Below are 27,403 nucleotides of genomic sequence, written 5' to 3'. Positions count from 1 at the left end.
GCTCCCTCCCCCGGCCAGGCCTCGGCCCGCTTGTCCCTGCCCTCCCCCCAGTAAGGCTCCTTAAGCCTGCCCTCCTGCTTGTCCCCAAGGCGTCTGGGGCAGCGTGCCCACCCCCAGCTATTTATAGCCATCTCTCCGTCACATGACCCCCCCCCCCCAGCCACATCTGATCTGCTTGGGGTCGAAGCAGGTGTGAGAGCCGTGCGGGGGAGGGGTTGGGCTGAGAACCTGCAGGACAGCCCAGCAGGGAATTCCCTCAGCAGGCCCAGCACTGTCCCCCTCCTTAGTCACTAGGGGGCTCCCAGCCCCAAGCCACTGGTCCGGCTATAAATATTGCCCAGACCAGGATGGAAAACGGCTTCGCAGGCTCTCAGACCTGTGTGCTGCCCCGGGTCTGCATCCTCTAAGCAACCCACCTCTTTTCTTCAGTCTGTGGGGACGTGAGGGCTGAGGAGATGGATGGAGTGATCCTAGGGTCCCGAAGCACCTGGGGTGGGGGGCAGCTCACCTGGCAGAGTAACCGGCGCCTCTCTGCCCTCTTTCCCTGCGGGCTTGTTCCCAGCTCTGTGTCTTCCTGAGGTTTAGTTCTCATCTGTCGAACCAGCTCTCTCCCAACCCAGCCGGTGTTCAGCTTTCTCCTCCAGCTCTGCCTTTTCTGTCTGCCAGAGGCTGCTGGTGATGCTTTGGGGTCATCCCCTTGACCACACCTTCATCACCCCCTGGGTGTGGGACCCAGGGGTAATAGCCTTGTGTTCTGGCATTTCTCCCACCTCCCAGACTGGTACACGTCAGCCACACCAGCAGCCTGGATGTACAGGGAGGGAACTGAGCCTCCGTTTAGACCGTTTAGACCGTGGAGCATCCCTCGGAGGTCTATCAGGGCAGGTAAGATAACGGGGGGAGAAGGGGAAGTGGGCCAGGGGAATGAGGGAGGCCGAGGAGGGCAGGGAAAGGGCGTTTCTCGTGATGAGCCCGACAAACATAAAAGATGACAGGGAAGTACTCTGATATTCTTCCCTTTTCAGGTCAATAAATAATTTTTGGCCAAGGCCAAACTACTCTATCTGGCATCACTCTTTTTTTTTTGCGGTACGCGGGCCTCTCACTGTTGTGGCCTCTCCCGTTGTGGAGCACAGGCTCCGGACACGCAGGCTCAGCGGCCATGGCTCACGGGCCCAGCCGCTCCACAGCACATCACACTTTTTTAAAACCAGTTTTCCTAGTACAGTCCTTCCCCTCTGAGCTCTTCACTATAGAATAAAATTGATAAAGATGAGCCAATGTGTGGTTTAGGATCCATCACCAAGTGAGGTCTGGCCCAGGACAGCCAAAGTTCAGGGACTGCAGGGTAGGGACACTAAACATCTGGTCTACAATTACATTTTGTTCTAGGCTAAATGGGACTGTCCAAAGCAGGTGGGGAAATGAATACCATTAAAAGCACCTTTTCTAACATAAATCTGAAGGCCTATAATCTACCCACAAAGATTACAAATGTGTGATTTGAGGGCCTGGAGGTTTGTAGTATCTCACTCCTCCACAGGCAGAATATAAGAAAAGAGCTAAGGGGTTGGTGTGAGATGAAAGAAATACTTTCTTAATAAAGAAAATAGAAGGCCGAAATGAAATTATATTCTTTGCAGGGGGCTTCAGAAACAGAAAAGGTTTTCACGCCTTTGTGGAGTATGGCTCCCCTGAAGGTAGTCAGTTTCTGTAGGGGCTTAATAATCCCAAGAAACAAGTAACTAGGGCTATTGCTATTTCTTCACTGTTCCTGAGAAAATCAGGTCCTGGTTATGGATTCCAAAATTTGAAAGCAGAGGTTATTGGCACTGAGAAAACCCTCATACTCCACCAAGCCACCTAGAAGAACCAGCAGCAATTCTAAAAACCAGATTCTAGGGACTTCCCTGGTGGTCCAGTGGTTAGGATTCCATGCTCCCAATGCAGAGGGCCTGGGTTCGATCCCTGGTCAGGGAACTAGATCCCGCATGCCGCAACGAAAAGCCCGCATGCCACAACTAAAAAAAAAATATCCCATGTGCCACAACTGGGACCCAGTACAGCCAAATAAAAACCAGATTCTGAAATCAGGAGGGTCAAGGAAATCTATAGCTGCTAGTGCTGGAGGGCAAGGATTTGAGAGTAATGACCTTGAGTCTGAGATTAGAACTAGTTAAAATCTCATGGGTTATCAGCCTGCAGGAGAAGAAAATAAAATGTAAGCGGTGCCCCCCTCCATCCCAACACCCCATGGGTGACAGTGCTTAGGCTCTTATTTGGAAGGCTGAAGATGGGTTTCTGGGGAGTTCTTTGAAAAGCTCCTAAATTTGGAAACAAATTCATAAGCATGCATTTATCTATGAGATATGTATACTGTATATGTATTCTTTTGGGGTTTTAAGTAGACTTACTTGAGGTCCATGAGACTAGAAGGTTAAAACCTATAGGCTTGGGCTTCCCTGGAGGTGCAGTGGTTGAGAATCTGCCTGCCAATGCAGGGGACACGGGGTCGAGCCCGTGTCCCACATGCCGCGGAGCAACTAGGCCCGTGAGCCACAACTACTGAGCCTGCGCGTCTAGAGCCTGTGCCCCGCAACAAGATAGGCCGCGACAGTGAGAGGCCCGCGCACCGCGAGGAAGAGTGTCCCCCGCTTGCCGCAACTAGAGAAAGCCCTCGCACAGCAACAAGGACCCAACACAGCCAAAAATAAATAAATTTAAAACAAAAACAAAAACAAAAACCCTATAGGCTTATAGAATTTCTATTTGAAGGAAGGTTGTTGAAATGACCATCTGGGTCACAGGTGCAAGGGGACGTGTGTTAGGGTATAGGTGGTCGTGAACAAGCCAGCCCCTTGGCATCCCCACATCCATTTAAGCAGGAACTTTCTCCCTGGGTTAAACCCTTGTTTTCAGACTCCCACCTCTTCAAGTCTGGCCTCTCCAACCATTGGACGATACACCATTACATTCTCTTTAAGGCGCTTTCAGTCATGACTTCCCCTCTGCACATCCAGCCTAGCATGGAAACCATGACCACCTACTTTCTGAAACTTCACCTAGGCAACTGCAACTTCCTCTGAACACACTTTCCCTTTGCAGTTTTCCTCACTGGCAGTCATTTCTCCTCTACTGCTTATTGGACCTTGCCTTCCAGATCCTTCAAGAATCCCTGGTCCCTTCCCATACCCTGCATATGAGGCCTTCCCGAGAGCACTGGACAGGGCTCTTTCTTTCTCCCCTTCTGTATTTTTGAACATGATACAGTACACTTTTTCCCTGTTCTCTGCCCCAAAAGGGCTAAGATGGAATAAAGTCTTTGGTCTCAGGCTCCTTCTCCCAGCTCAGTGGGAAAAATCTCTGGCCCCAAAAAGTGAGGAGGGAGAAAATCGCATGCTAAGAAAAAAGTCACAGAAGCAATATTGTTAGCTGACAGCATGGACTCAAGTCGCCAGGTTGTTTCCATCCTGGCCTCTGTTTCCTCAGAAAAGCAGTAATTTAAGAGGGTTACAGAGAGAAAAGAACGCATGCGAAAGTCATAGTGCCTGCCCCAAAGTGAGCTCTGAATGTTGTGTCATTAAACTGAAGCTCATTCTGTGAGATGGTTAACAGCCGTCTCAGATGCCCAGAGAGGTAGGTGTACACATGCAGGTGGGCTACGGGGTTAACAGATGGTTAACAGATGTGTAATGTGTTAACCCTGTGGGATCCACCATGCATCCTCATAGGGTAGCGTCCTTCATCCTTTTAAGGTAGCAATGATTTCCCCCTGTGTTTAGATAAGGGTGAGGTTAGCTACCTTAGCCACGGTCTCCGATACCTTAAAAGGCCAAGCCACCATTTGCCATCTATTTAATTCTAGAGTCCATGTCCTTAAAGCTACATCTTTTTTTTTTTTTTTTTTTGGATAATTGAAGTCTAGGAGCCTCATTTTCCACTTCTGAAAAAGAACCAGGGAGATGCCGCCCTCCTGGCCTGTGGGAGGACGGTGTAAAGCTGCACAGGCCTGGGAGACGCACCGAGCGCTCGGGCAACTATAGCTGTTATGAACCTCTTCGCCTCAGACCACTTTCCCCCTCTGCTCTTATCCCATCGGCCCCATTTCTTCCTGTTTTCCTCTTCCCTATTACAGGAAACGGGATGGGGGAGGGCAGCAAACGGCCGCCCCCAGCTCAGGGATGGGGTATAATTTTAGAAAATACCCTGGCAGAGGGGACAGAGATCTGAAATTCAACCTGATACCCTTATTCAAGGGTGGGGCGGGAAGGACGTGGAATCCAGCTCAGCATATGCTGCTCTCTAATCCCCGACACACCAGCCTCCCAAACTTTCCTCCCACTATTCCAGTGCCCCTCCCAGAGGCTGTGTCTCCGCCTCCCACCCCTGGAGAAGGTCCCCGGGTCCAGCCCGCTCTTCAGGTCAGTGCCCCTCCTCCACCCAGTGATGTTGCAGCTCAACTTCATCCCTCTTAACTCTTCCTCCTCTGGATTCCTGGACAAGCTTCCTTCCCCCAAGGTCCACAGCAGCTTCCTACCACAATGCTCCAACAGAACGTGTTAGCCCCCCATAGCCCACCTGCATGTGTACACCTACCTTTCTGGGCGTAGACACATCACACCCTGAGAACTCCCCAGGTTACACAGCCCACTGCTTAGACCTCTTCCATGCTGCCCGAGAATTCTCTTACGATCTACGCCCACCCTGGAAAATATTAAATCCAAGTTGGATCACGTGAGATCAGGAATTCTAGGATCCTCGTCATCCTATTCTAGCTCAACCTGCTTCTCCAGCCTCCATCCCATAATCTAAGCAATCCAGAACCAACACTGCTTGCCAATGACTCTTCCATCTCTTCTGACCATGAGGAATCCCAGTGCTGGTAGCCATATTTTGGCCAGTTGCCTGTGGCCATGACAATGGAGATGGGCTCATCCGAGGTGTGGATCTGGTTGTATAAAAAAGATCTGGCGGCAAAACAAGAGGTGTTGGGCTCTGGGTATGCACTGTGAGGTGGTGAGGAACACTAAGAAGCTAAGGCAATGGAAATAAGCGGGCTTTAGAACACAGATTATCTACAGATACAGAGACGTCAGGCACACGTCGGTAATAAATATGAGCGTTTATTTGGCACCAGATGGCAATACAAAATCCTGGCAGTGGGACGAGGAGAGGTTCTGTCACCCAAGTACTTCCATACGATACTGAGCCAAGGGCAGGACTTGGCAACAAGTCTCCGAACCCCTGCAGGACAAGTATTCACTGAGCACCTGAACTACGAGAGGCTGAGCACTGTGCCCGGAACCACGGGAGGCGTGGAAAAAGTTGTCCCACGTGTGATTTCTGTCTTCAGGAGCTAATAATACGAGTGGATAAAACAAAACATGTGGGAAAATAAAGTACAAATACTAAACTGGGTATTTTGCCAAAAGGGAAATTTTGTCAAAAAGTAGGAGTCTAGGGCTTCCCTGGTGGCACAGTGGTTGAGAGTCCGCCTGCCGATGCAGGGGACGCGGGTTCGTGCCCCGCTCCGGGAAGATCCCACATGCCGCGGAGCGGCTGGGCCCGTGAGCCATGGCCGCTGAGCCTGCGCCATGGCCGCTGAGCCTGCGCGTCCGGAGCCTGTGCTCCGCAACGGGAGAGGCCACAACAGTGAGAGGCCCGCGTACTGCAAAAAAAAAAAAAAAGTAGGAGTCTAGGTTGCTTCCTTCCTTCCGCAAACATTTATTGAAGACCCAAGACGTGCCAGGCACTGGGTACATATTAGTGAACAAAAGAGACAAGGTTTCTGCTCTCATGGAGCTTAAAGTAGAGACAGGAATGAACAAGTGAAGCACGCTAACTGATGATTATGCATTGAGATAAGTGCAATAAAGGGGATTAAACAGGACACAGTAATAAAGAAACATGATTCTTAGAGACAGAATGGCCTGGGAAGGCCTCCACAAAAAGGTGGCATTTAAGCTCAGACTTGAAGGATAAAGAAAGAAGCCACCAGAGCCAAGAGTGGTGAGGAGTGGAGCTTAGTGGACCCTAGAAGAGTGTCTGATGGCCCAGGGCAGGAAAGACCTCAGAATGTTTGAGAAACTGAGGACAGCAGTGGGTTGTTGCTTACAGGGAAATCAGCACTTAATGAGGCCCTGCAGGCCAAGGTAAAGAGTCTGGATTTTATTTGAGGTGTGATAGGAAACCAGAGGGTTCCAAGCAGGGGAGTAACAGCATCAGATTTATATTTAAAAACCCAAACCAAAATCTGTCATACAGAGACTGGATTGAAAGGCGCAAGAACAGCAGCAAAAAAGAAGGCTTTTACGAATAGGGAAGTTTCGGGCTTCCCTGGTAGCGCAGTGGTTGAAGGTCCGCCTGCCGATGCAGGGGATACGGGTTCGTGCCCCGGTCTGGGGAGATCCCACATGCCGCGGAGCAGCTGGGCCCGTGAGCCATGGCCGCTGAGCCTGCGCATCCGGAGCCTGTGCTCCGCAACGGGAGAGGCCACAACAGTAAGAGGCCCGCATACCGCAAAAAAAAAAGAATAGGGAAGTTTCATAAAAGCACAGATAAAGATGGCTTCTAGGGTGAACAAATAACATACATAGCAGTGGTCTCCCTGAAATGGAAAGTCATAACGGCAAGGGGAAATAGGCCACATAAAATCAAAAGGGGATTTGATACTGAGGCAGAAAGAGGGAACAAGGTACTACATCACATCCTTGAGCAGCCAAATGATCCAATTAAGCAGTATTTTCGACAGCGTTGGTGGAGCAGTAAACAGGATGAGACGAAGGTAAAGAAGGGAGAAACAGGAAGCAGGAAGATAACTAGGAAGCTTTTATAGAGGGGACACTTCATAGGAAGAAAAACGAGGATAAGGTGACAGATTACAAAGTATGAGCAAGCATACCACTCTTATCTGCCTCTGCTGACACGCCCTGCAAGGCTCATTTCAGGTACAAAGCTCAGAGAAGGAACAACCAATTAAAAGATCTTTGAAACTTCCATGGGCAAAGATCAACAAGTAACAGATACAAGGCATCCAAACCCTAACCTCCGCTGAACGCTGGATTCCCTGAGCCCCAAAGAGCCAAGAGTGGAGTTGAGAAGACAGTCCTTCCAGGGGATGACATTCCGGAACTGAAGGGAATGTATGCACAGGTAAGGGCCCACCCACAGCAGCAGAGAGTGACTCCTGTCCTGCTTGGCCTTCTGAAACTAAATGAAAAAGGTCTATGTTAAACCAGGACACCTTTCAAACTCTCACTCTGAGACAAATGGGGCTGGGATGTGACAGAAAAGATGGGAGATGACCTCTGAGACATCTCAACTACAGTAATAAAAGCAATCACCAAACGCTTCCTACAAGAGCCCTGGGGGCAGAAACTGAACACAAGCATCGAGGAAACCCACACGCCCTCTCCCCATCGAGACCCGGATGTTCTTAACGTCATTTGCCAGGTCCCTCAACTGATGCCAAACGCTCCAGGCAAGTCCCTCAACTGAGGCCAAACACTCCAGGTAACAGGTCCAGCCGGAGCTGGTTCCACAGGGAGAGAGCCTCCCATGGGAGTAGCCAGCCTGTAGTCTAAGGTCAAAGGTGGAGACGAGGTCAAAGGTGGAGACGATGGGCGTGTGAAACGAGCCTGGGATATTCCCAATCCCTGAGGGGGAGGGACAGAAACCGTGCGTCCTGGAGACAGGAGGCTCTATCACGCCTCCTGTGGTCCAGCGGCCTCCTCGTGGCACGGGTGGTGGGAGGTGGCATCACGTGGGAGGGTGTCCCGGGAAGAGATAGAGGTGGCGGCACAGAGTGCTACAGTACTCGGACATCTCCTTGCATCGGTGGAACTCCGTGCCCGGGGCGTAGCCTTCCCGCTCCTTGATGAGCGCGTTCACCTGCCAAGGCAGAAACGCAGGGCCCATGGTTTGAGAATCGGGTGTTTCCATGATCCCAGCAGAAGAGGAAGGGTAGGGAGACCGTGAAAAACAGGGCAAGGGCGGAGGAAGGTAGACCAGCGCGCGGACGTAGAAGGTTCCTGGCGCCACAGAGCCGACTTACCTCCACGAGCATGTCGGCCACATGCTTGTCACAGGCCCTCTCAGAGAACACCTGAGTGAGGGCCTCCACGTACCAGGAGCCCCGCTTGGTGTTGCGCATGGCAGCGGTCCCTGCAACCAGGACAGCAGTGAGCACACAGCGAAGGTCCCGGGCACCCTCACACAGCTGGACGGACCTCGCCGACACCCGCTCCCCCCCGCAGTCAGAGAGAGACGCCACCTTCTGGATCTCTCCTTCGGAACTCACGATACCTCTGAGGCAGGCGTAACCACAAATCATGTCCGAGCAAGTGGGCAGTCGCATCTTCAGCCCCTCCTCTTTACTGGCATCGCTCTCCTCGCACTCGGGGGATCTCTCATGGTTCTTCCCGTCTTGCTGGTCGACCCCACGATCTGTTTCATCTGTACAAAGGCAGACAGAGTGGACAAAGATGTTATTTCCTCTCTTGGGCCTGTCACAGGCAAGCCCGAGTGCCCTGAAACCTTGACTGGGAAGAACCATTTCCAGCTGTTGCCTCCAACCTGTGGCTGATGAATTAAAAAACAAACAAACAAATGAACAAACACCATTACTCCCATTCCTCTGCCAGAGTACACCGATCACACAGAGGGTGCCCGTGACAGGCCAGACACCGTGCCCAAGCACATGCACATATACACAGCCTGAGCTTTGTCCACTCTGTGTAAGACAGGGAAAATGCTGAATCAAATACTCCTTGTAAACAGAATGAAAAGCCACCTGTGTCCATGATTCACTTGTTCAATTGTCAATATTCCTGGAAGTCAAAGTGCTCCTTATTGCAATACACAATAAAATATTGATATATTTAGTTTTACTATATAAAAAAGAAAAACAAGAAACCAAAAATATGATTACTACACTTATGCTATATGAAAACTACAACCTCAAATCTATCTATCAATAAACAAATTATAAAGCTAAGCATGATCAGCTGTTTTCAGGGTGTTTTGGGTATTTTTAAATCACTTATTGTTTATTAATTTCATAAGCCAAATTGTAGCTGGCGTGCAAAATTTAAGAGAAATTTAAAGAAACTTAAAATTGGGATAATTTGACTATTTTCTCCTACACAATGTAAAAAGAACACTGTTATTCAATATTAGCAGTAGATTCTCAACATAACCTGAGCACATGTCCAACCTCCTGACCTAGGCCTTATCTACCCCAAGACATGTTCTCCTTCTGATGCTGTTGTCGTGGGGGCGGTAGGAGAGACACAGGACACACGGCTGTCACGCCGAAGGTGAAGGAGTAAGTATGCTTTCTTACACCTCCCTCTCCACAGGACCCCCAAGACAGCCTGAAACAGGAGTGAGGCTTGAAGGTCTGTGCAGAAAATGACCAAGATTCACTGATCCAATAAAAATTTATTGAGCACCTGCCATATGCCAGGCACTGTTTTTGTTTGAAGCCCTAAGGATATAGTGAAGAGAAAGTCCCTGCCCTTCTGGAGCTTACACTCCAGTTTAGGAGCCAGTCATCCGGGGTGGGGCAGTCCTTCTAACAGGCATCAATTATGTTAACTAAATACAGCGGAAGACAGTTGAACTCAGGCTTTCAAAGGAAGAGCTGGCTACTGGTCATGCCTTGAAGGATTTAATTTTAGAGAGAAGATTCACGTTAGCCCAGAAAAGAGCAATTCTTCCCTATCCAGGTCTAGTATTTGTATATAATCTCTGAGCATAGGAGGAGAAAATGATCATGAACATGTTTATTTCCTTTTATTTTGCTAGTGACACCTCCTAAAGGAAACAGACCAAGCTGAATGTGTCCCTCAAGAGAAAGGAGGCTCCTCCCTTGTCTTTGTCTCTCAGATCTATTAATCAATAAATGTTTTTTTTCACAGTATCCCCATATATGTGTTTTATATTATTGCTACGCTTTTTAGGCAGATTAATTTCCATCCATTCATTCAATATTTATGAAGTGCTACTACATATCAGGTAGTGCTCTGAGCCTGCGGATACAGCAGGTGCGTAAAAAAGTAAGCTGCTGCCTGCACATACTCTTTTCTTAGCACTTTTCCCTGCCATGGTAATTGTCCTGAAAAAAAAATTTATCGCATTATTTCTTACTTAAGCTCCCAATAGCTCTGTACTATTATGTGTCAAAGTCCAAAGTCCAAAATCTCAGCTGTAGCTAAAGGTATATTGTCACGTGGTCAGCCACATCTCATTACATATGACTGATGCAGATGCTCAGTTTTTTTTTTTTTTTTTTTTTTTGCAGTGCGCGGGCCCTCTCACTGTTGTGGCCTCTCCCGTTGCGGAGCCCAGGCTCCGGACGCGCAGGCTCAGCGGCCATGGCTCACGGGCCCAGCCGCTCCGCGGCATATGGGATCCCCCCGGACCGGGGCACGAACCAGTGTCCCCCGCATCGGCAGGCGGACTCTCAACCACCGCGCCACCAGGGAAGCCCAAGATGCTCAGTTTTTAAATTAGATTTGGGCATACTTCTGGCTCAGCACACCTTTTTTTGGGGGGGGGAAGGGGATATCTTTTAAATCTTGGTATGCTTGTCATATTGCATGCCCCCCTTTTCCCTGAAAGGATCTATCTGTTACTCCACACCCATGTAAAACATGTATTATTTGAAGGCTTGGACAAAGTGACCTTTAAATCAAACTACAAGCCCCTTAAGGGCACGGATCATGTCCTAAGAGTCAGAGCTGGCACTTTCCGTGGATTTCCTATGAGCCAGGTACTGTGCTAAGTAAGTCCTTCATACGAACCATTTCACTTAATCATCACAACAGCCTGACCTTATGAAGTAGGTCTGATGATTAACTACATTTTATACTGAGGAAACTAAGGTGCAGGGACATTGAGCAACTTCTCTAACTTGACATAACTAGTCAGTGGTAGAGGCAGAATTTGACTCCACATTTAGAGCTTTTAATTATTACTGTTTTCCTCCAAGATGAGAAGCAGGCCTCCATGTCTTCAGAGCCTAGTCGGGGAGTCCTGGCTCTTCAAGGGGTAAAAGAGACTGCGTGCAAGAAAGAAGAGGGACGGCAGCAGCTCAAAGAAGAGCGCGAGCCAGAGGCTGACACGGGGCTTCTGCGCTGCTTTCCTGCAGGACACGGGAGTGACACAGAGAAGGGAGGAGACAAGAACGGAGTGCAGGTGAGACGAGAAGTAAAAGGAGAAAGTGGAAAGGGGGAGGACAGGTGGAGGAAAAAAAAGAGGAAGAGGATCAAGTGAGAGGGCTAGGAAGCAGAGACAGCCGGAAAATCCTTAACTGGAATGGGTAACCAAAAAAAGCGCATCAGGGTTAATAAGCACAGAAGGAAGGCAGCGTCCTCAGGAAAGAAGGCGAAGACACTGGTAAAGAGCGTCTGGAGGACAGGATGTGGCGGTGCACAGAGAGCTGACCAACCTGAGAGCCGTGGGCTGCCCAAGTCCCAGCACACCCCATGCATTGGGAGACACTTACAGAGCAAGAGAGGCGGTGGCAGCAGTGAACAGAAGGAGGTGCCCAAGGGATCCGCTAGCACCTGAGAGGAGCAAACAGGACAGTGAGAGCTGGTGGGAGGCTGCCCAGGAGCCACACCCAGGTGCCGGTCTGCCAGGGCACTCACCTCCACGGCAGGCCTGGATGAAGAACATTTTCGGCTTGTTCTGCAGGCTCGGGCAGTGGGCATTGTCAAAGAGCCGAAAAACCTCCTGTAGCTGCCAAACAAGGGAGAAGGGAGGTCGGTGGTCAGCGGGACCGCCTGGGCCCTACACACAACAGCAGCCGCCGCTGGAGAGAGGGGCAGGCAGGCGGGAGGGGAAGCGGCCCAGCTTGCGGAGCTGCGGCCACGGGACGGCACGCACCTGAAGCAGCGCACCATCCACGCCATAGACGCCGCCCTCCATGCCGTGGGAGAGGAGCGCCACTATGCAGGAGTCCGTGACACGGTGGGCGGGCAGCTGGGCAAAATCCCGGAGCTTCTCTTGCATCTCCTAGAAGAAAGACACCTCTTAGCGTTGTCCGCTAGTCAGCCCCAATGTAAGCTTTTCCTCAGTGTATAAAACCCTAAGCTACTAGAAGGTACAGTGTGTTCCCTACATTCCTGTGGTCAACGGTAAGTGAAGTCAGAGATGCACCAGAAAACTGCATGACTTCAGACAAAATTCTGAATATAATTTTACAATTCACAGACTCACTGAGGTATGTTAAGAACTCCTGGATTAAAGCAAGTTATTAATGAAGCTAATCATGCACGAGCTAGCTAACTTTATCCATTCTCCAATCATCAACCTGATCCTTCTTCAGAGCATATGCCCTTGTATATAAATGGCACAAGGGGGACGGCCAGGTAAACTGTAACAGCTACAAGAACTGCTGTGTGACAGCGGGCTCGCAGGATCGTGAGAGTAGAGAACAGCAGTACTCCTTTGCTGTTTTCTGCCTGAGAATTTAAGTTCCCGGAGACAGTGATGATGTGTGTATAAAATGCTTTCTCCATGGAAGAACACACTCTATGGAGGATTCTGTACAGGGTCATGACTACATATATGAGCCAAGGGATCAGACAGACCTAAGTTGGATCCCTAGGTTCATAAATTAGAACAAGTTATTTAGCCCCTCAAGGCTCTAATACCCATTTTGTAAGACAATTAAGCGTAAATTTCCTCCAAGTTTGTAAAGATTAAATGAGATATGGCATAGAAAGGACTTATCACTATGTCTGGCACATACTGCAAAGATCTGCCATTACAATGTGCTTGTCTAATGAAGGGTAACAATATTATTTTTTCAAAGAAACCGTGTAGTCTAACTTAAGAATCTTTTTGATCTTGCACTAGATTGCCATATATGAATAACACTCTAACTGAAGCATTATACCTAACAGTATAATAATATGATACAAACTTTTAAACCTATGTCTCCCTCTACAACTCAAGATGTCTGGATTGTCTCTGAGATGAGCAGAGAGAAAAAAAGCTCATTTTACTATGAATTTGATCAAAATATAATGAAGAATATGCTATCTAGGCAGAACAGTTATAGTACACATATATCTAACAGTCCATACACAGCCCCCAATAAAACACACACTTGTATAATACATTGTTGTGGTTCTCCAAGTGTGGCCCCTAAAAGGGCAGCATCAGTATCACCTGGGAACCTGTAAGAACTGCAAAGTCTTGGCCCCCAGCAAACTGTGTTTTCACAAGCCCTCCAGGTAATTCTGATGTGCTAACGTTTGAGAACTGCTTATCTGTTTGGAATAGTTCTGTTTGCACATAATTGAGACTTAATAAGAGACTTGAAAGTCTGCCATTTCACTGGAAATGGAGAAACTGGCTGTGCTGAAAAAGCATGTGTATCTTCTGAGCAAACAGAACCCAACCATAATATTGGAGATCTTAAGGTAGTAAAAGATATCCAGAATTCATTCATTTTAAGAATATATCATCTCAAGAGCCTACATTAAGTATGACTGCTCCTCTGGAGTTGACTGTAACAGAATTTAACTGTAATAGGTGAAGTTCATTTTGCTCCAAGAAGGGAATAAAATATACAGGTTAGGCACTCAGGAGCATTTTGCACTTAACCGAGATTACTAGGTCAGTAAATAGAAGACAACAAAGCCCAAAGTTAACACACGGGCTTTGTAACTGAATTTAGTAAGATTAAACCATTCAATAAATGGGGGTTAGTCATTTGGGGAAATATTTCCGAAAGTAGCATAGCTTAAAATAGGATCTCTAGATCTATTTCTGATAAAATTACAGAACTTCTATAAATAGCAGGGCTCTTAACACTTCCATGTGTTTTTGGCTGGGGGACACAGAAGAAAACTCCCTGAAATGTGAACTCCCTGAAATGATACCCACAATTTTACTGGCGGCTGTGTTTTCCAGAGATGAGCCATAGCTTGCCCCTATACCCTCAAATCCGTCTGTGACCAAATGCAAGTTACAAACCAATACCACCACATGGTGAAAGGAAACCTGCCACTTTAAAGTGTATCTCATTTCCTAATATACAATAAACTGTAAGTCTAGAACTAGTAAAACTCATGAGGTAGATGCAAGAAGAAAAGACTCTGATGATGAACAGAAGCACTGAACACCTACATGAGTGGTGAGGATAACAGCGTGCTCTCCAGCACTGTCAGGTGAAATGATTCTCTGAGACGACACTATCTCCAATTTTTAAATGGAATTATCTCTAAAGCAAAAAGGAATAATACGGGGAGAAAAAGAGGATCTAAATTTTCTTGGTTCTGTCTCTTTGCTCACCAAATTATGTAAAAGACTTGAGGGACTTCCCCTGAGGTCCAGTGGTTAAGACTCAACGCTTCCACTGCAGGGACCACAGGTTCAATCCCTGGTCGGGGAACTAAGATCCTGCATGCCTTGTGGCATGGCCAAAAAGTTAAAAAAAAAAAAAAAAAAGAATTGAGCCTCTTGAGATGTTCTATCAGAAAGATAGTATCCTGTACAGATGCCTAGCGCACCAAATTATCACACCCACTGTTGCTACCTAGTTTTAACTGCATCGGAAAGTTCGATTGGCCACTGTCAGAAATTGATTCTGCAATGTCCTCCTCCTGTTTCTGAATCTCCAGAGCTGAGGACTAGGATACATGGAGGGTGATATCCCGAAGGTTCAGTCCTAGCCCTTTTGCTTTTTCCCAAAGATCATAATCTCTCATTACTTAAAAGTCTTTTTCCTACACAAGTAGTTCCCAAATTTACATCTTTGGTCCTGACTTCCTCTGAGGCCCTCAATTCCTTACGTTCTCCATCTTCTTCCATAGGTAGTTATTTAATCACAAAGCACTGACAGTACAATCATGCCATTATACTATTTTTCACATATATTCTTTTCCTTTTGGTCCACTATCCCATCCAGGCCCCCACCATCTCATACTGGCATTATGATATTAACTCCAAACTGTATTCCCTGCCACTGGTCTCTACCTCATTCATTACTGTCATATTAATCTTCCTGAATCATCACTGTGAATGCGTCACCTTTCTATTCAAAAACTACTAACGATGTTCTAATGTCAACACAAGGAAGTCCAATTCCTTTGGGAAGACATTCAAGGCCCTGTGCATTCTGGTCCCTTTTTCTCCAATCTCATTTTTGGAACTCCTGTGCCCTAGACATTTGGTTCACCCACAAGGTCCCTAACACACACATTTCTAACCTGTATGCTGTTCTCCCCGTGTAGGACCCCTTCACTCCTCCTCTGCCTCAGTAGTTTCCATCCTTCACGGGCAGCTTAAGTCTCACATCCTCCACTTATCCTTCTGACCATATCTACCCAGGTGATGGTTTCTTCCTCTTAACTACTGTAGAAGACACTGTCTCTAGTCTTTTGCTGTCCTTAGGAAATAGGGGATGTGTCTTTTTTTTTTTTTAAACTGATGTCAAGATTCCCTCATCTAACTGAGGTCCCTTGAACTCAAGGTCCACATTTAAAAAAATCTCTGGCAGCTAACATAGTTGCCCCCTGTTATAAGGTGCTCAAAATTGAACTCCACTGCAATTCAAGTTATAGAACAACGTAACCAGAGGATCAGAATCCAACCGGTCCTGGAATCTGCATCAGGGAATGGCATTTGTGAAGTGGACCCATAGGCCCATCAAAGCTATTGTCTCTAAGATAAGAATCAGTAGTACACAGCTGACCTGGTGCTTAGTGATATATCTTTAACTATCAAGCACATAAAATCCCTTATCAACTGCATACAATTTGGAAAACCATGACAGAATAAATTCCTAGTAAAAATAAATGACTAGACCAAAAGCTGTAAAGAAATGTAAATAGCATTCATTTTGTTAAGTGACCTTCTAATAGGATTCCCTCTGTAAGAATTACAGCTGTTGTCCCACCTTTATTCCCTTCATGCCCAGCAGATCTCTCAGGAAAGCATACAACCTACATGAATACTTGATGTAGAAAGGAGCTGTTCCAGCCATGGCTTTGAAGCAAGGGTGGGTTTACTTCTTTGCCTGAGCTACTATTGGGAAGCTGGTAATAGCATGTAAAGAACAACATTCAGGTCCCTACCAATGAATCTGGCCTTACCCAAAATTTAGCAAATACACAATTATTCTCACAGAAGCAAGACAGCTGAGAAACAGAAATGAAGACCACAGACAATGCTGACCACCCTACCTCAATAGACCAAAGAGAATCTTCTAGGAACCTTAATTTTACCACGGATATTCCCAAAAGCAACTTTAGGAAAGCACTATTATTCTGAATCAAAATAAAGAATTAGTATTAATTTACCAATGGACTATTTTCAATTTCAAAACAGAACTACCTAAAGGTAACAAAGTCAGTGGTACATCCCGGTAACTGAGGCTAAAGGGGACTAACTCCTAACAAGAATGCTTATGACCTGCAGGAACCTAGCTCAGAAGTAATCTACGCTCAGATCTGTCTTGTGGCCACACAACTGATAAGAATAGGTTATGTTAGGGACCTCCCTGGTGGCGTAGTGGTTAAGAATCCACCTGCCAATGCAGGGGACATGGGTTCGAGCCCTGGTCTGGGAAGATCCCACATGCCGCGGAGCAACTAAGCCCGTGAGCCGCAACTACCGAATCCCGTGCACCTAGAGCCCGTGCTCTGCAGCAAGAGAAGCCACTGCAGTGGGAAGCCCACACACCGCAACAAGAGTAGCTCCCGCTCGCTGCAACCAGAGAAAGCCCGCGCAGCAACAAAGACCCAACACAGCCCAGAGAAAAAAAAAGAATAGGTTAATTCATGAAATGACCACAAAACAGTATTTACAAGGACAATTCTAGCAAACCTTCATTTGTAAGAATTTTATCTGCCAACGTAATCTTGAGAACTGGACTCCTAAGCAGCAACGTCAACCAAGAAGTCACTGTCCTGTGTAACCCTGACTTATAAATATCTTTTCTTAGTTGGTTGCGTGCATATCAGTATCTCACCTCCTGAGGGACTGGGAATCGAGTTGCTGAGCATGTAAAGATGAGAACCCGACCCTGGACTATTCTTACTCAGGGAGCGCACAGCCACCCTGAGAAGTCAACACCCAGGCAGCTGGCTGGCCTGAATCCTTTCTCTCTTTTCTTTTGTTTTCTTTTTATTATTTATTTTTTGGCTGTGTTGGGTCTTTGCTGCTGCGCGCAGGGTTTCTCTAGTTGTGGCGAGCGGGGGCTACTCTTCATTGTGGTATCCGGGCTTCTCATTGCAGTGGCTTCTCTTGTTGCGGAGCATGGGCTCTAGGCACACAGGCTTCAGTAGTTGTGGCAGGCGAGCTTAGTAGTTGTGGCTCATGGGCTCTAGAGCATAGGCTCAGTAGCTGTGGCGCACAGGCTCAGTTGCTCCACTGCATATGGGATGTCCCCTGCATGGGCAGGCGGATTCTCAACCACTGCGCCACCAGGGAAGCCCCCCCCTTTTTTTTTTTTTTTTTTTTTAAACTAGATTGCAAGATGGGAGGCAGAACACAGGAAGTAAAAGGTAGGGAGAGAACATAACTCTAGTAAGGCACAACCCAGCAGGCAGAGGAGCATGGACGTTTCTGGCCCCCAAGTGTTGTCCCATTCTCTAATGCACACGTCAGCATGTCCTGCCTCGGGTACCTGTGCAGTCTGGTCAAGAAGAACATGAACTTTGTAGCCCAAGAGCTTGAAGAGGGTGACTAGAGTGCTGTGGTCCACATCCCCTCCAGAGCGGAATTCCAGGTCTTTGTCTCCAGTGAAGTGCACGTTGCTCAGCACCAGTGCCAGGCCACGAGGCCGAGACTGCAACCTATAGGCCTGGGGAGGGGAGGCCGATTAGACCATGAGCTTCTTGAGGACAGAAACTATGCCTCCCCCACTAGATGAGGCATTTCAAGAAAACAAAGACATCACATTCTTCTTCTTCATCCCACCAGGTCAAGTACAGAAATACCCACAGAACACATTCAATCAGCAATTATTTTCTGACTAATAAAGGCAGGAAAGAAATGTATATACACAAACTAAGTTCAGATGCCCAGGAAGGGAATCTCATTTCCCAATGCTTTTCCTCTTGCCATTTTGCAAGACTCACCAGCTGGTAGTGCGTTTGATAAAACTCAGGAGTGCAAGACTTCACCTGAAGGCCGGGAGGACCATCTCCATGGTCTAGGGAGTGTTCCACTGTATCTGCGTCATAAAGAGCCGAAAAACTAGCACACAATCTACACAGCAATTCTAGTTCTTCATTATAACTTCAGGTAGCCTTTTAATACAATTACTGGTCTTGCTCACTTCCCTTGTTTGTAAGCTCTATGGGGGCAGAGACCCTGTTTGCTTTTGCTCACCACTGGATACTCTGCACTTAGCTTGCATATAGTAGTAGGTGCTCAACTCAGTGAATGACTGAATGGGGTATATGATAAAACCCTTGTTCTAATCACTAGGCTACTCAATCAGCAGAGTAGAGGCCCATGATGTAGTCTTTCCTCATTGTAAAATAACTAAGCTTTACAGAGGAGATAGGCCAATTATGTGCAGGAACTTCCTACCTGCACAAGTTGCTCCAAGGGCCAATCACCATTAAAAGACCATCAATGATGGACGAAAAACAGGCCCAACCCATAGCCCATCTAAACTGTCCTGCTGGTCCCTAACAAATTCACTGAGGAAACTGTTCCAATATGAACGAAAATGGGTTTCACACTAGGGCAAAGTCAGATGTCAGTCAAGGAAACGGAAGTCAACCTGCGGGACCCATTTTACGCCATCGATTCTCACCTGGAGACAGGCGGCGCTGCTTGCGGGGGGGACAGGACTCACACACCGGGAAAGGGAGACTCGAGTTGTAGTCGCAGCTCAACTGTAAGAAAGCAGGACCCACCGTACCAGGCCTTAGGGAGCTGGTCCGGTCCAAATAATACAGAAATCTAGTCCTGTTCCCCACTTCACCACAGTCTCAAAAATGCCTTTCCCACCAAACCAACCCTTCTCAACACACCACATGTCTAGGGCTCCATACCGGTGGGAGGATGTGCTGAAGACCAGCCAGGGTTGTGAGCAACAGGTCCTCCAGATGACCCTGCTTGGTCTCCCTCAGGGCCACACAGAAGGCATCAAAGGCCTGGGGGCCCCTCTTGGGCAGCAAGTTGAGGAGTTCCACATTCTGGCTGAAACTGCACACCTTGGCCTACAATACAAGAATAAAACAGGACATCACATTTACTTATCCAGCTGTAATTCTGTTTCTCCAGATGAGCTTCCTAGTAACAGTATCATCCATCTCAAGAATTCCTTTTACAGAAAAATACGTACGTGGGAAGTCCTTCCCCCATTATTCTTGAATTATATGTCTTTTCTGTTACATGCTCTAGGGTAGAAGAGCATTTTCATTTCCTCAGTAAAGCACGACATCTTTTTCACACTTTACTATACTCTGTTCCTCTTCCTACCACTAATATATTTACTTGGCTTTTCTCTTTTGCCTTCAGATACCTGAATGTGCTCCCTCATTTCCAAGGTGATAATGTCCTTCTCCAGGAGATGTTCTAACAGTTCGCTCAGCAACAGCTGTTTGGCCAGCACCACTCGGTTCTTTTTGAGAGCTTCCTGATGGTCAGGATGCATGCCATAGATTCCCAATATCCTACAGATAAAAGACAGAAAAGCTGTCAAGTACAAGATCTTGCACAGAGAAGTGGAGCGGAAGAGGTGTGGGTAGGAGAAATATAAAGAACAGGACTTACGATAACTAAAACGAGACATATTTTATTGAACGTGCTTAAAATCATAGAAGTATTAAGCAGTAACACACTGATCATAAGGAAATGATATACAATCCTTTATGGAGGATGTTCAACTGAGACCATCTTCTGAGATGAATGGTCTGACGAGGGGAAATATCTATCGTGACAAAAATAATACACACACAAGTACACATACTCACAAGAAGGAATATTCCTCCGTCTGACCCACCAATTTTCATTAAGGAGTATTCCAGAAAACATTTCACATTATTTATCTAAGCTGCTGACAGTGATATGAGTCTAAAATAATCCTTTTTTTAATATATAAATTTATTTATTTATTTATTTTTGGCTGTGTTGGGTCTTCGTTGCTGTGTGCGGGCTTTCTCTAGTTGTGGCGAGTGGGGGCTACTCTTTGCTGCAGTGCGCGGGCTTCTCATTGCGGTGGCTTCTCTCGTTGTGGAGCACGGGCTCTAGGTGTGTGGGCTTCAGTAGTTGCGGAATGTGGGCTCAGTGGTTGTGGCTCGTGGGCTCTAGAGCGCAGGCTCAGTAGTTGTGGTACATGGGCTTAGCTGTTCCACGGCATGTGGGATCTTCCCGGACCAGGGCTCGAACCCATGTCCCCTGCATTGGCAGGCGGATTCTCAACCACTGAGCCACCAAGGAAGCCCTAAAATAATCTTTTGTGATAAAATAATTTAATACAATGGCAAATACTCAAGCCAATGGACAGCTTCAACATAAATCAGACACACACACACATTTTCTTGAGCCTACTCTTACCAATTACAACTATGGTTTTTATTTTTATTATTATTATTTTTTTTGTGGTACGCGGGCCTCTCACTATTGTGGCCTCTCCCGTTGCGGAGCACAGGCTCCAGACGCGCAGGCGCTCAGCGGCCATGGCTCACGGGCCCAGCCGCTCCGCAGCATGTGGGATCTTCCCGGACCGGGGCACGAACCCGTGTCCCCTACATTGGCAGGCGGACTCTCAACCACTGCGCCACCAGGGAAGCCCACAACTATGGTTTTTAAAAAGGTAAGTTCCTGTGACAAAATAACACTAGAAATGACCAGGATCCTATAAGAACAGAATTAAGTAAAAAATCTGACGGAAAGTCACAGTAGATAAATGCCAGTGATGAAAACAATCGACATAACCTGAAATCACTCAAAGAGTTAAAGCATGTAAAGGCGAAATTATTTTGGTAATTTAGTTTACGAGGGATGTCTTCATTTCAAGGATTCCCTAGTTTTGCTATGCGTTTGGAAAGAGTTCAGCTTCTGTTGATGAACTCAAAGAATCCCATTTCCGGGTGAGAGGGAGACACAAGAGGGAGGAGATACGGGGATATACGTATACGTATAGCTGATTCACTTTGTTATAAAGCAGAAACTAACACACTATTGTAAAGCAATTATACTCCAACAAAGATGTTATAAAGAAAATAAAAGAATCCCATTTCCAGTGTATAACATCTATGTGCCTAATTTATATAAATCCAGGGTGTGCCAGCCTGCTTAGTCACAGTTTCCAGGTACATGACAACAGTAAGGACCTGATGGCAGTGAGAAAGGAATATGGTACCAGCTTCAGATTATAACTTAAAAAACCTATTTAAAAATGGATCCCGGGGGTTCCCCTGGTGGCGCAGTGGTTAAGAATCCGCCTGCCAATGCAGGGGGCACGGGTTCGAGCCCCGGTCTGGGAAGATACCACATGCCGCGGAGCAAGCAACTAAGCCCCTGAGCCACAACTACTGAGCCTGTGCTCCAGAGCCTGCGAGCCACAACTACTGAAGCCCGCGCACCTAGAGCCCGTGCTCCGCAGAGAAGCCACGGCGAGAAGCCCGTGCACCGCAACGATGAGTAGATCCCGCTCGCCACAACTAGAGAAAGCCTGCTCAGCAACAAAGACCCAATGCAGCCAAAAATAAATAAATTAATTAATTAACTAAAAAAACCAAAAAGAATCACCTTGGAACACAGCAAAGCAGTTAACAATGACAACATGTATGAACGCTGGTAAAAATAAGTGTTAATAGTTCAATCGCAAAATAACATAGTAGCTGGATTCTGGGTATTTCCTCAGGATACACACCAATGGTGGGGTAGGTTTACTCGACTTTTTTCCCTTAATTTACCAGTAGCATTTTCTCCTTAAAACTTTCTCCTCCCTTGGTTTCCATGACACCGTTCTCTCCAGTTTCCCTCTCTGCTTACTAGGTCCCCGTTTCCTTCACAGGACCTTTGGTCTGCCCTTAAATGTTGACATTCCATTAGGAAGCCGCCACAAAAAGCCTCTCCCTACTCAGTATCATCCACACAATTCACTAATTCACTCCCGTTCTTAACTCTAAGTTGTAGACTTGAATTTTCAATCAATAACTTATTAGGTTTAATCTGAAACAGTATCCATTCTACACACACCTAATCCTTGCAGGATTCCATACTACGGGGAGAGTCTCAAAGGTGGACTTTCCAAAAGTAACCACAATCACCTAGAACTTTAGGACACATCGGGAAAGGGGGGAGGGGTGGAGGAAAGGACACAAAGGCGATTCTTAAGTCTTGATTCTGTGTCCTTCTGCAGGTTCTGGTTCCAAAGTCCTCAATTCATCACCTGGGTCTGGACCGGAAGGCATTAAGATATGTTATCCTGGGTGATGTCTGCCATGATATGATTTAACTGGGGCAGAGGCTGAGACACACTCGGAGCCTCGGGAACCTCCTTGTCTCAGAATACTCAAACCCCAAAATCTGTGTTGACTGCTGTGAAAATCTGGTCATTACACCCAACGCAATACGGATCATGATATATTCAATCCGAAACAAATGCACATCAGGCAGAATTCCGAGATCTGCAGGTCTCATCAGTTTTTATGAGTACAGAGTTTAGTTCCTCAAAAGGGAACCGAGGGACAGAAAGAATAAAGAATCTTTTAAGAGAAACCGAGATTTGACAGGACTGGAAAGAGCTCCCCTGGTTCAGAGCCTCCGGGGTTGGAAGAATCGAGGCTGGGGAGTCTTCGCTCGAGAGGGACAAGGCCCAGAATAGATTCGCCCGCCCGCGCTCCCCTCGGGGGCTCAGCCGGCCTCCCACCCTTGGCTGGAAGCGTGGACACCGAGGCTTCCAGGGGCTCCGAGGGGAGGGGGCGCCAGGGCCATACGCCTGAAACGGACCCCTGGGACCCTCCCCACTCACCTGCGCCCCCTATCAGCGGTCATCAGCCCATTTTGCTGGAGGGCGGACCGGGGGCCTGCGCTCGGCGCCGCCATTTCCCGCTTTTCCCGGGCTGTGCGCGCACCGCCCACAACCCAAACAAACCGCGAGCCCTCGCGTCCTCCGCATCCCTCCCCCGTCCGCCGGCGCGCAAAGCGCCTGCGCGCTGCTATCCCAGCTCCGCCCCCACGCGAGGCCGGCCGCGCCGTCGCCGGAGCGCGCGCAGGCGCAGAACCCACGCGGCGGACTCGCTGTCCAATGGGGTGAGCGAGCGCGCTCGGCGGAAGGGGAAGCGAGGAGCCGCCCCGCCCTACTTGGCCATCCGATTGGTCGTCGGTTCCCGCGGAAATCACAGCTCCCTCCCCGGAACCGCCCACCTCTCCTCACCCGCCTGTTGCAAGAACCGTATGGAGATGGGTGTGGCCGGACTTTTCACTTTATTAAAGTTAACTGTTGGGACCAGGGTAAGGAGGACAAGGACAGCACTAGAAGGCGCTAGACAGATACCCGCGCAAAGAATGAGCGTGGGTCAGCGATGGTTGGCTCAAACCTGCATCACAGGCACAGCACATGATTACAGAGAAGCTGGTGTTCTCTTTGTATCGGAGGAAGCAGGGCAGGGGGTCCTCGGGTAAAACCCAGCGGGGTCAGGCGCAGGGGTGAGGCTGAAGCTATTGCAGACAGTACAGGTGTTTCCAGTGCTTCATAATAGATGATGCGAGAGGGATCCTTAGATGCTCCACCACCCCTCGCCAAGGACCTGGGGTTTTCTCTTTTCTGACCATCATATCCACCCATCCTCAGAATCAGATGTCCCTCCCCCTGGGGCAGTTTACTCCACTGCTTCTAGATAGGATGGGACCCTGCACTGGGGACTGCTGTCTAGCCCCCCCGGGGCAGGAACTTCCTATCTGGAGCAGGGACCATTACAGTTTTGATCAGCTCTGGTCCCACTCCTGGTCCCACTCAGCACTCCCTGTCTGCAGACACAGCTGGTCCCCCATTCTGTCTACACGAAGTCTTCTACCCCTCACCAGCCATTGACCAAGGCAGAAATTGAGAGATGTGTGCATGAACTGGCTTCTGTTGCCTTGTATTGAAAACACAAGGGCTATGGGATCAGAAGAGCAGAATTCAAGACATTTGTGTGTTATTTACTAGCGATGTGCCCCTGTGCAAATTATCAATTTTTTCTGACCCTTAGGATCCTCATTTTTCAAATGAGGACAATAATACCTCATTTTTGTGATCTAATAGAGGCAAAGCACCTGGAACAGAAGCAACAGAGCTGTCACTCAGATATTGTTTCTTTTCTTCCTTCACTAGATTCTCTGGAATCTCCTCATCTCAACCTCAGTCTAACTCTGGAAATACCAGGTATGGGGTAGGTCACTGAATATTGCCTGAAGACTCAAATTGTGCCACCTACATCCCTGGGATGTGCCACCTGTAAAACTGGGAAGGACTCACCATAGCCTCATTCCCCTCTGGGTTAAAGTCATCATTTGTGACATCCAGGTGGAGACAGTTCCTGACCCATAACAGGCACTGGGAAGCATTGTTCGAATGAATGAGTGGGTCTGGTGCAGAAAGATGATATATCCTGGGAGAGTCCTTTAGGGGGGTGTCCAGTTGTTTCCATAGAAAACATCATCATCAAGGGGACCAAAGCTGACATCGTAGGCAGGGGGTGGAGTAAGAGGTTCCAATTTGGGGGGCTCCCGCAAGCTCTGCAGATCAGGAACAGTGGACGCCACTCGTGGTCCCCGAAGCCGCAGGCTGACTGGAGGTCTTCCAGGGCTTCCTGATATCACAGACCCCTCTGAGCCCACTCGCCTGTCCAGTCTGGCTTTCCTGGTCTCCCCTGCATGGCTAGGCTGTCCCACCTCACGTTCTGGGGGGATTACAACACTGGTGTAGGAGGGTGGTTGATCCACCCCTGGGGGGTGGCACTGTGATTCCAACACTGTGGCCTCTTCGTAGGTTGGCACCTCAAAGGCTTCATTGTCCCTGAGCGGGGGGAGAGATAAGGTCAATAGTGGCTTCCTGAAAGAAGCCTTTTTTCCCTTTTCTATCTTCTACCAGCAAAAGACCCCTCCACTAGCCCCTGACCCTGATACCTGTGACGGGGGAAAGCAGAGGCTGTCCGCCTAGAGTCTAGAGGGACACAGGGAGAATGGTTCCACATGTAATCCTCCAATCCTGCCCACCCCTTAACTCACCGTGCATTGCTTGAGGCCCCTGGGCTCTCGGTCTGCATTGATTGAGACCCCCATTCCAAAACACAGGCCAGGAGGCAGACCAACAAAAAGAAGCCACCCAAAGTAAGAAAGAAATAAGCAACAGGGGCGATGTCCGGCCGAATCCCCAGCAAAGCTAGCCCCAGGAGGAAGGAGGTGCAACACAGGAAGAGAAGCGGCTTCTGCAGAGTCCCCCACAATTGCCTTGGCACCATGGCCCCTCGCCAGGCTCCTGCAAAAAGACACACAGCTGTTGTGTCTAAACTAGCAATTGGCATCACCGCTGGGTTAGATTTCAAAGTAAGCATATTAGACACCTTTGTTTGGGTTTGTTTCTTCAATCTCAAATCAAATAAATGGCCCAGAGAAGTGATCTGCAGGGTCCCCTTCAGCTCTGGAATTCTCTCTAGGATCACACTGTTGTCCCAGGGTATCAGTATGTGTGGAATAGCCAGGAAACCAGCCCGGGAGTTCTGACTCCCAGCCCTCATGTGAGTTTACTATGTCAGAGCCCTGCGTTCCTTACTTTTTCCTTCTTCCCTATGGTCTCCCTTCCATCTCTGTATTTCTACCCATTCCAGGATCCAGTCCTGGGCAGGCCCTGCCTGGGGCCTCAGGACTCACGGCATCTCTGGAATCCAGGTGATAGGCAGGCCCCGCCCTTTATTATTGCTTGCATCTAACGTCCACCCCCCACCTGCCCAGTCTGAGTCCCTCAGTCTGACCCTTTAGGGCACCACTTACCTTGTTTGACCCCGTCTTCCCATTTCCTCCCGTCAGCCCCATGCTCCAGTTGGAGGGAGGAAGTGCACATAGACACAACAAAGCCACAGGACACAACTACCTGAGAATCTTACAGACAGAGGTCTAGGGCAATGGACAGAGGCCCAGATGATTCTTGACCTCTCCGTGTCCCATGTCTGGCACGGTCCCCCGCCCTCCACCGGCCCTCACTCGGTAAACTCAGATTTCAAGTTTCCTGCCTGGAGTTATTAGCACAGGGGCTGGGAGGCTGGTGGGGAGAAGCCTTTCCATTCCCCTGAAACACAGCAGCAGCACCTAGGCAGCCACTACCCCCAGCCAGCCTGTCAGGAGTTCCCTGAGCTCTGCAGAGGAAGGAGTCACCGATTCTACAAAGGGGCCAGGCCGCTTCCTTACACGCCAGCCCCAAAGCCACGACCCTCCTGCCCCTCTTACCAGCGCTAGGAGTTCCTCCCTCACCTGTCTCACCAGACTGCAAGGTAGGTAGGTTGTGGGCGGGGGTGGGAGGAGGAGACGGGGTGGCGCCCACTGGTTCCACCCACTTTTCTGCCCCAATCCTGCGCGAGATTCCTCCTCCCCTTTTCTGCTGAAGGCTGAACTCCTACTACTGCCCTACCTTGATTTTTCTGTCTCTTATTTACTCCACCCATCCCCTACAGCGCCCTAAAGAGAGAACTCCCCAAACTCACCCCCAGTGATCTTTGTACTTCGGACCAGAGTGAAATTCGCATTTCTTCTCCCTTCTGCTCAATGCGCTTGGTATTCCGGGCAGTTTGCATTATATTTAGGTCATACGTTTTGTGCCTGGGAGCGGAGGCCACGGTTTATTTGATCTCTGCGGAACACGCAGTGCTTTGCACACTGTAAGCACCACCGTGGGCATGGAATGATGTGTCCTACTTCTGCTGCCAAAGTACCATTTCTGTAAGTTCCTTGTTTTCTGCAGACCTGTAAGACGTGTTGTGTATGCTTCTTGGCCCAGTTAACGCTTGATTCTTCACAGGCCCCCTCCGAGGTGACGCCTGCTGCGGAGACTGTCTCCACTGCGTCCGCACGGCGTCCCTTCCTTCCCTGCCCACACCTTTTCCCGCTATACAGTGACGTTCTGTTTACATACCTTCCTTCTGAAACCGAGCAGGACCCTGAGGAGCCCTCCGGGGTACAAAAGCCTTTCTGGGTCCCCTGTTTCTTGTTGGTAGGAAAAAGGCTTTAGCCTCCGAGACTTTCCCTGAGTTTCAAAGGGCAGATTCAAACAGTTTCTAATTATGGAAGGAAGGCAATGTAGAAACCGTGGAGGAGCAGTCAAGAAACAATAGCTCTGCGATGAAGCCAAGTCCTGGTTCCTCCTCAAGGGATATAGTGACAATATACCCTTGAGTTCTTCTACAGGAGCTAAGGCCTCCTCCCAGGTGGAGGATGGTAA

The 27,403-nt window shown here is 48.4% G+C and overlaps 2 protein-coding genes and 1 long non-coding RNA gene across 5 annotated transcripts; 1 reads left to right on the top strand and 2 right to left on the bottom strand.

Moving 5' to 3' along the window:
* Window positions 1-5,103: 5,103 nt before the first annotated feature.
* CASP2 (caspase 2) lies at window positions 5,104-23,104 on the bottom strand. Of its 3 annotated transcripts, none has more exons than XM_060108358.1 (11): window positions 22,961-23,104; window positions 19,502-19,652; window positions 19,029-19,196; window positions 18,788-18,869; window positions 18,102-18,196; window positions 17,648-17,824; window positions 11,893-12,021; window positions 11,655-11,745; window positions 8,305-8,454; window positions 8,054-8,163; window positions 5,104-7,890 (listed from the first exon to the last, which is right to left on the bottom strand). In XM_060108358.1, the coding sequence occupies exons 1-11, from the start codon at window positions 23,032-23,034 to the stop codon at window positions 7,759-7,761; spliced, it is 1,359 nt and encodes a 452-aa protein (XP_059964341.1). In that variant the 5' UTR covers window positions 23,035-23,104; the 3' UTR covers window positions 5,104-7,758. The 3 variants fall into 3 exon arrangements, with proteins under 3 accessions (XP_059964341.1, XP_059964342.1, XP_059964343.1); XM_060108359.1 differs by having other exon boundaries at window positions 11,655-11,739; XM_060108360.1 differs by lacking the exon at window positions 17,648-17,824.
* A 252-nt stretch (window positions 23,105-23,356) lies between these two features.
* Window positions 23,357-25,529, top strand: LOC132496304 (uncharacterized). Its single transcript, XR_009533393.1, has 3 exons — window positions 23,357-23,442; window positions 24,305-24,355; window positions 25,267-25,529. It is a non-coding gene; the product is annotated as an uncharacterized LOC132496304 (long non-coding RNA).
* On the bottom strand, window positions 24,595-25,526 carry TMEM139 (transmembrane protein 139). Its single transcript, XM_060108622.1, has 2 exons — window positions 25,201-25,526; window positions 24,595-24,988 (listed from the first exon to the last, which is right to left on the bottom strand). Exons 1-2 carry the CDS (start codon window positions 25,524-25,526, stop codon window positions 24,595-24,597), a joined length of 720 nt encoding a protein of 239 aa, XP_059964605.1.
* Window positions 25,530-27,403: the final 1,874 nt, after the last annotated feature.

Source organism: Mesoplodon densirostris, chromosome 9 (assembly GCF_025265405.1).
Source record: "Mesoplodon densirostris isolate mMesDen1 chromosome 9, mMesDen1 primary haplotype, whole genome shotgun sequence".
In the NCBI taxonomy this organism is placed as follows: Eukaryota; Metazoa; Chordata; class Mammalia; order Artiodactyla; family Ziphiidae; genus Mesoplodon; species Mesoplodon densirostris.
Note: the sequence above shows the minus strand (reverse complement) of the source record. Positions and strands in the feature narration are given on the sequence as shown.

What these genes read in the sequence shown, in the direction of transcription:
- CASP2 (XM_060108358.1), bottom strand. Translation starts at nt 23,034, where the DNA reads ATGGCGGCGCCGAGCGCAGGCCCCCGGTCCGCCCTCCAGCAAAATGGG. An exon ending in AAATGAGGGAGCACATTCAG is followed by an intron (nt 19,197 to 19,501) that starts GTATCTGAAGGC and finishes CTTGTATTGTAG; the next exon opens with GCCAAGGTGTGCAGTTTCAG. An exon ending in TGGCCGACATGCTCGTGGAG is followed by an intron (nt 7,891 to 8,053) that starts GTAAGTCGGCTC and finishes CTGCCTTGGCAG; the next exon opens with GTGAACGCGCTCATCAAGGA.
- TMEM139 (XM_060108622.1), bottom strand. Translation starts at nt 25,526, where the DNA reads ATGCTTACTTTGAAATCTAACCCAGCGGTGATGCCAATTGCTAGTTTA. An exon ending in GGGGCCTCAAGCAATGCACG is followed by an intron (nt 24,989 to 25,200) that starts GTGAGTTAAGGG and finishes CCCCCCGCTCAG; the next exon opens with GGACAATGAAGCCTTTGAGG.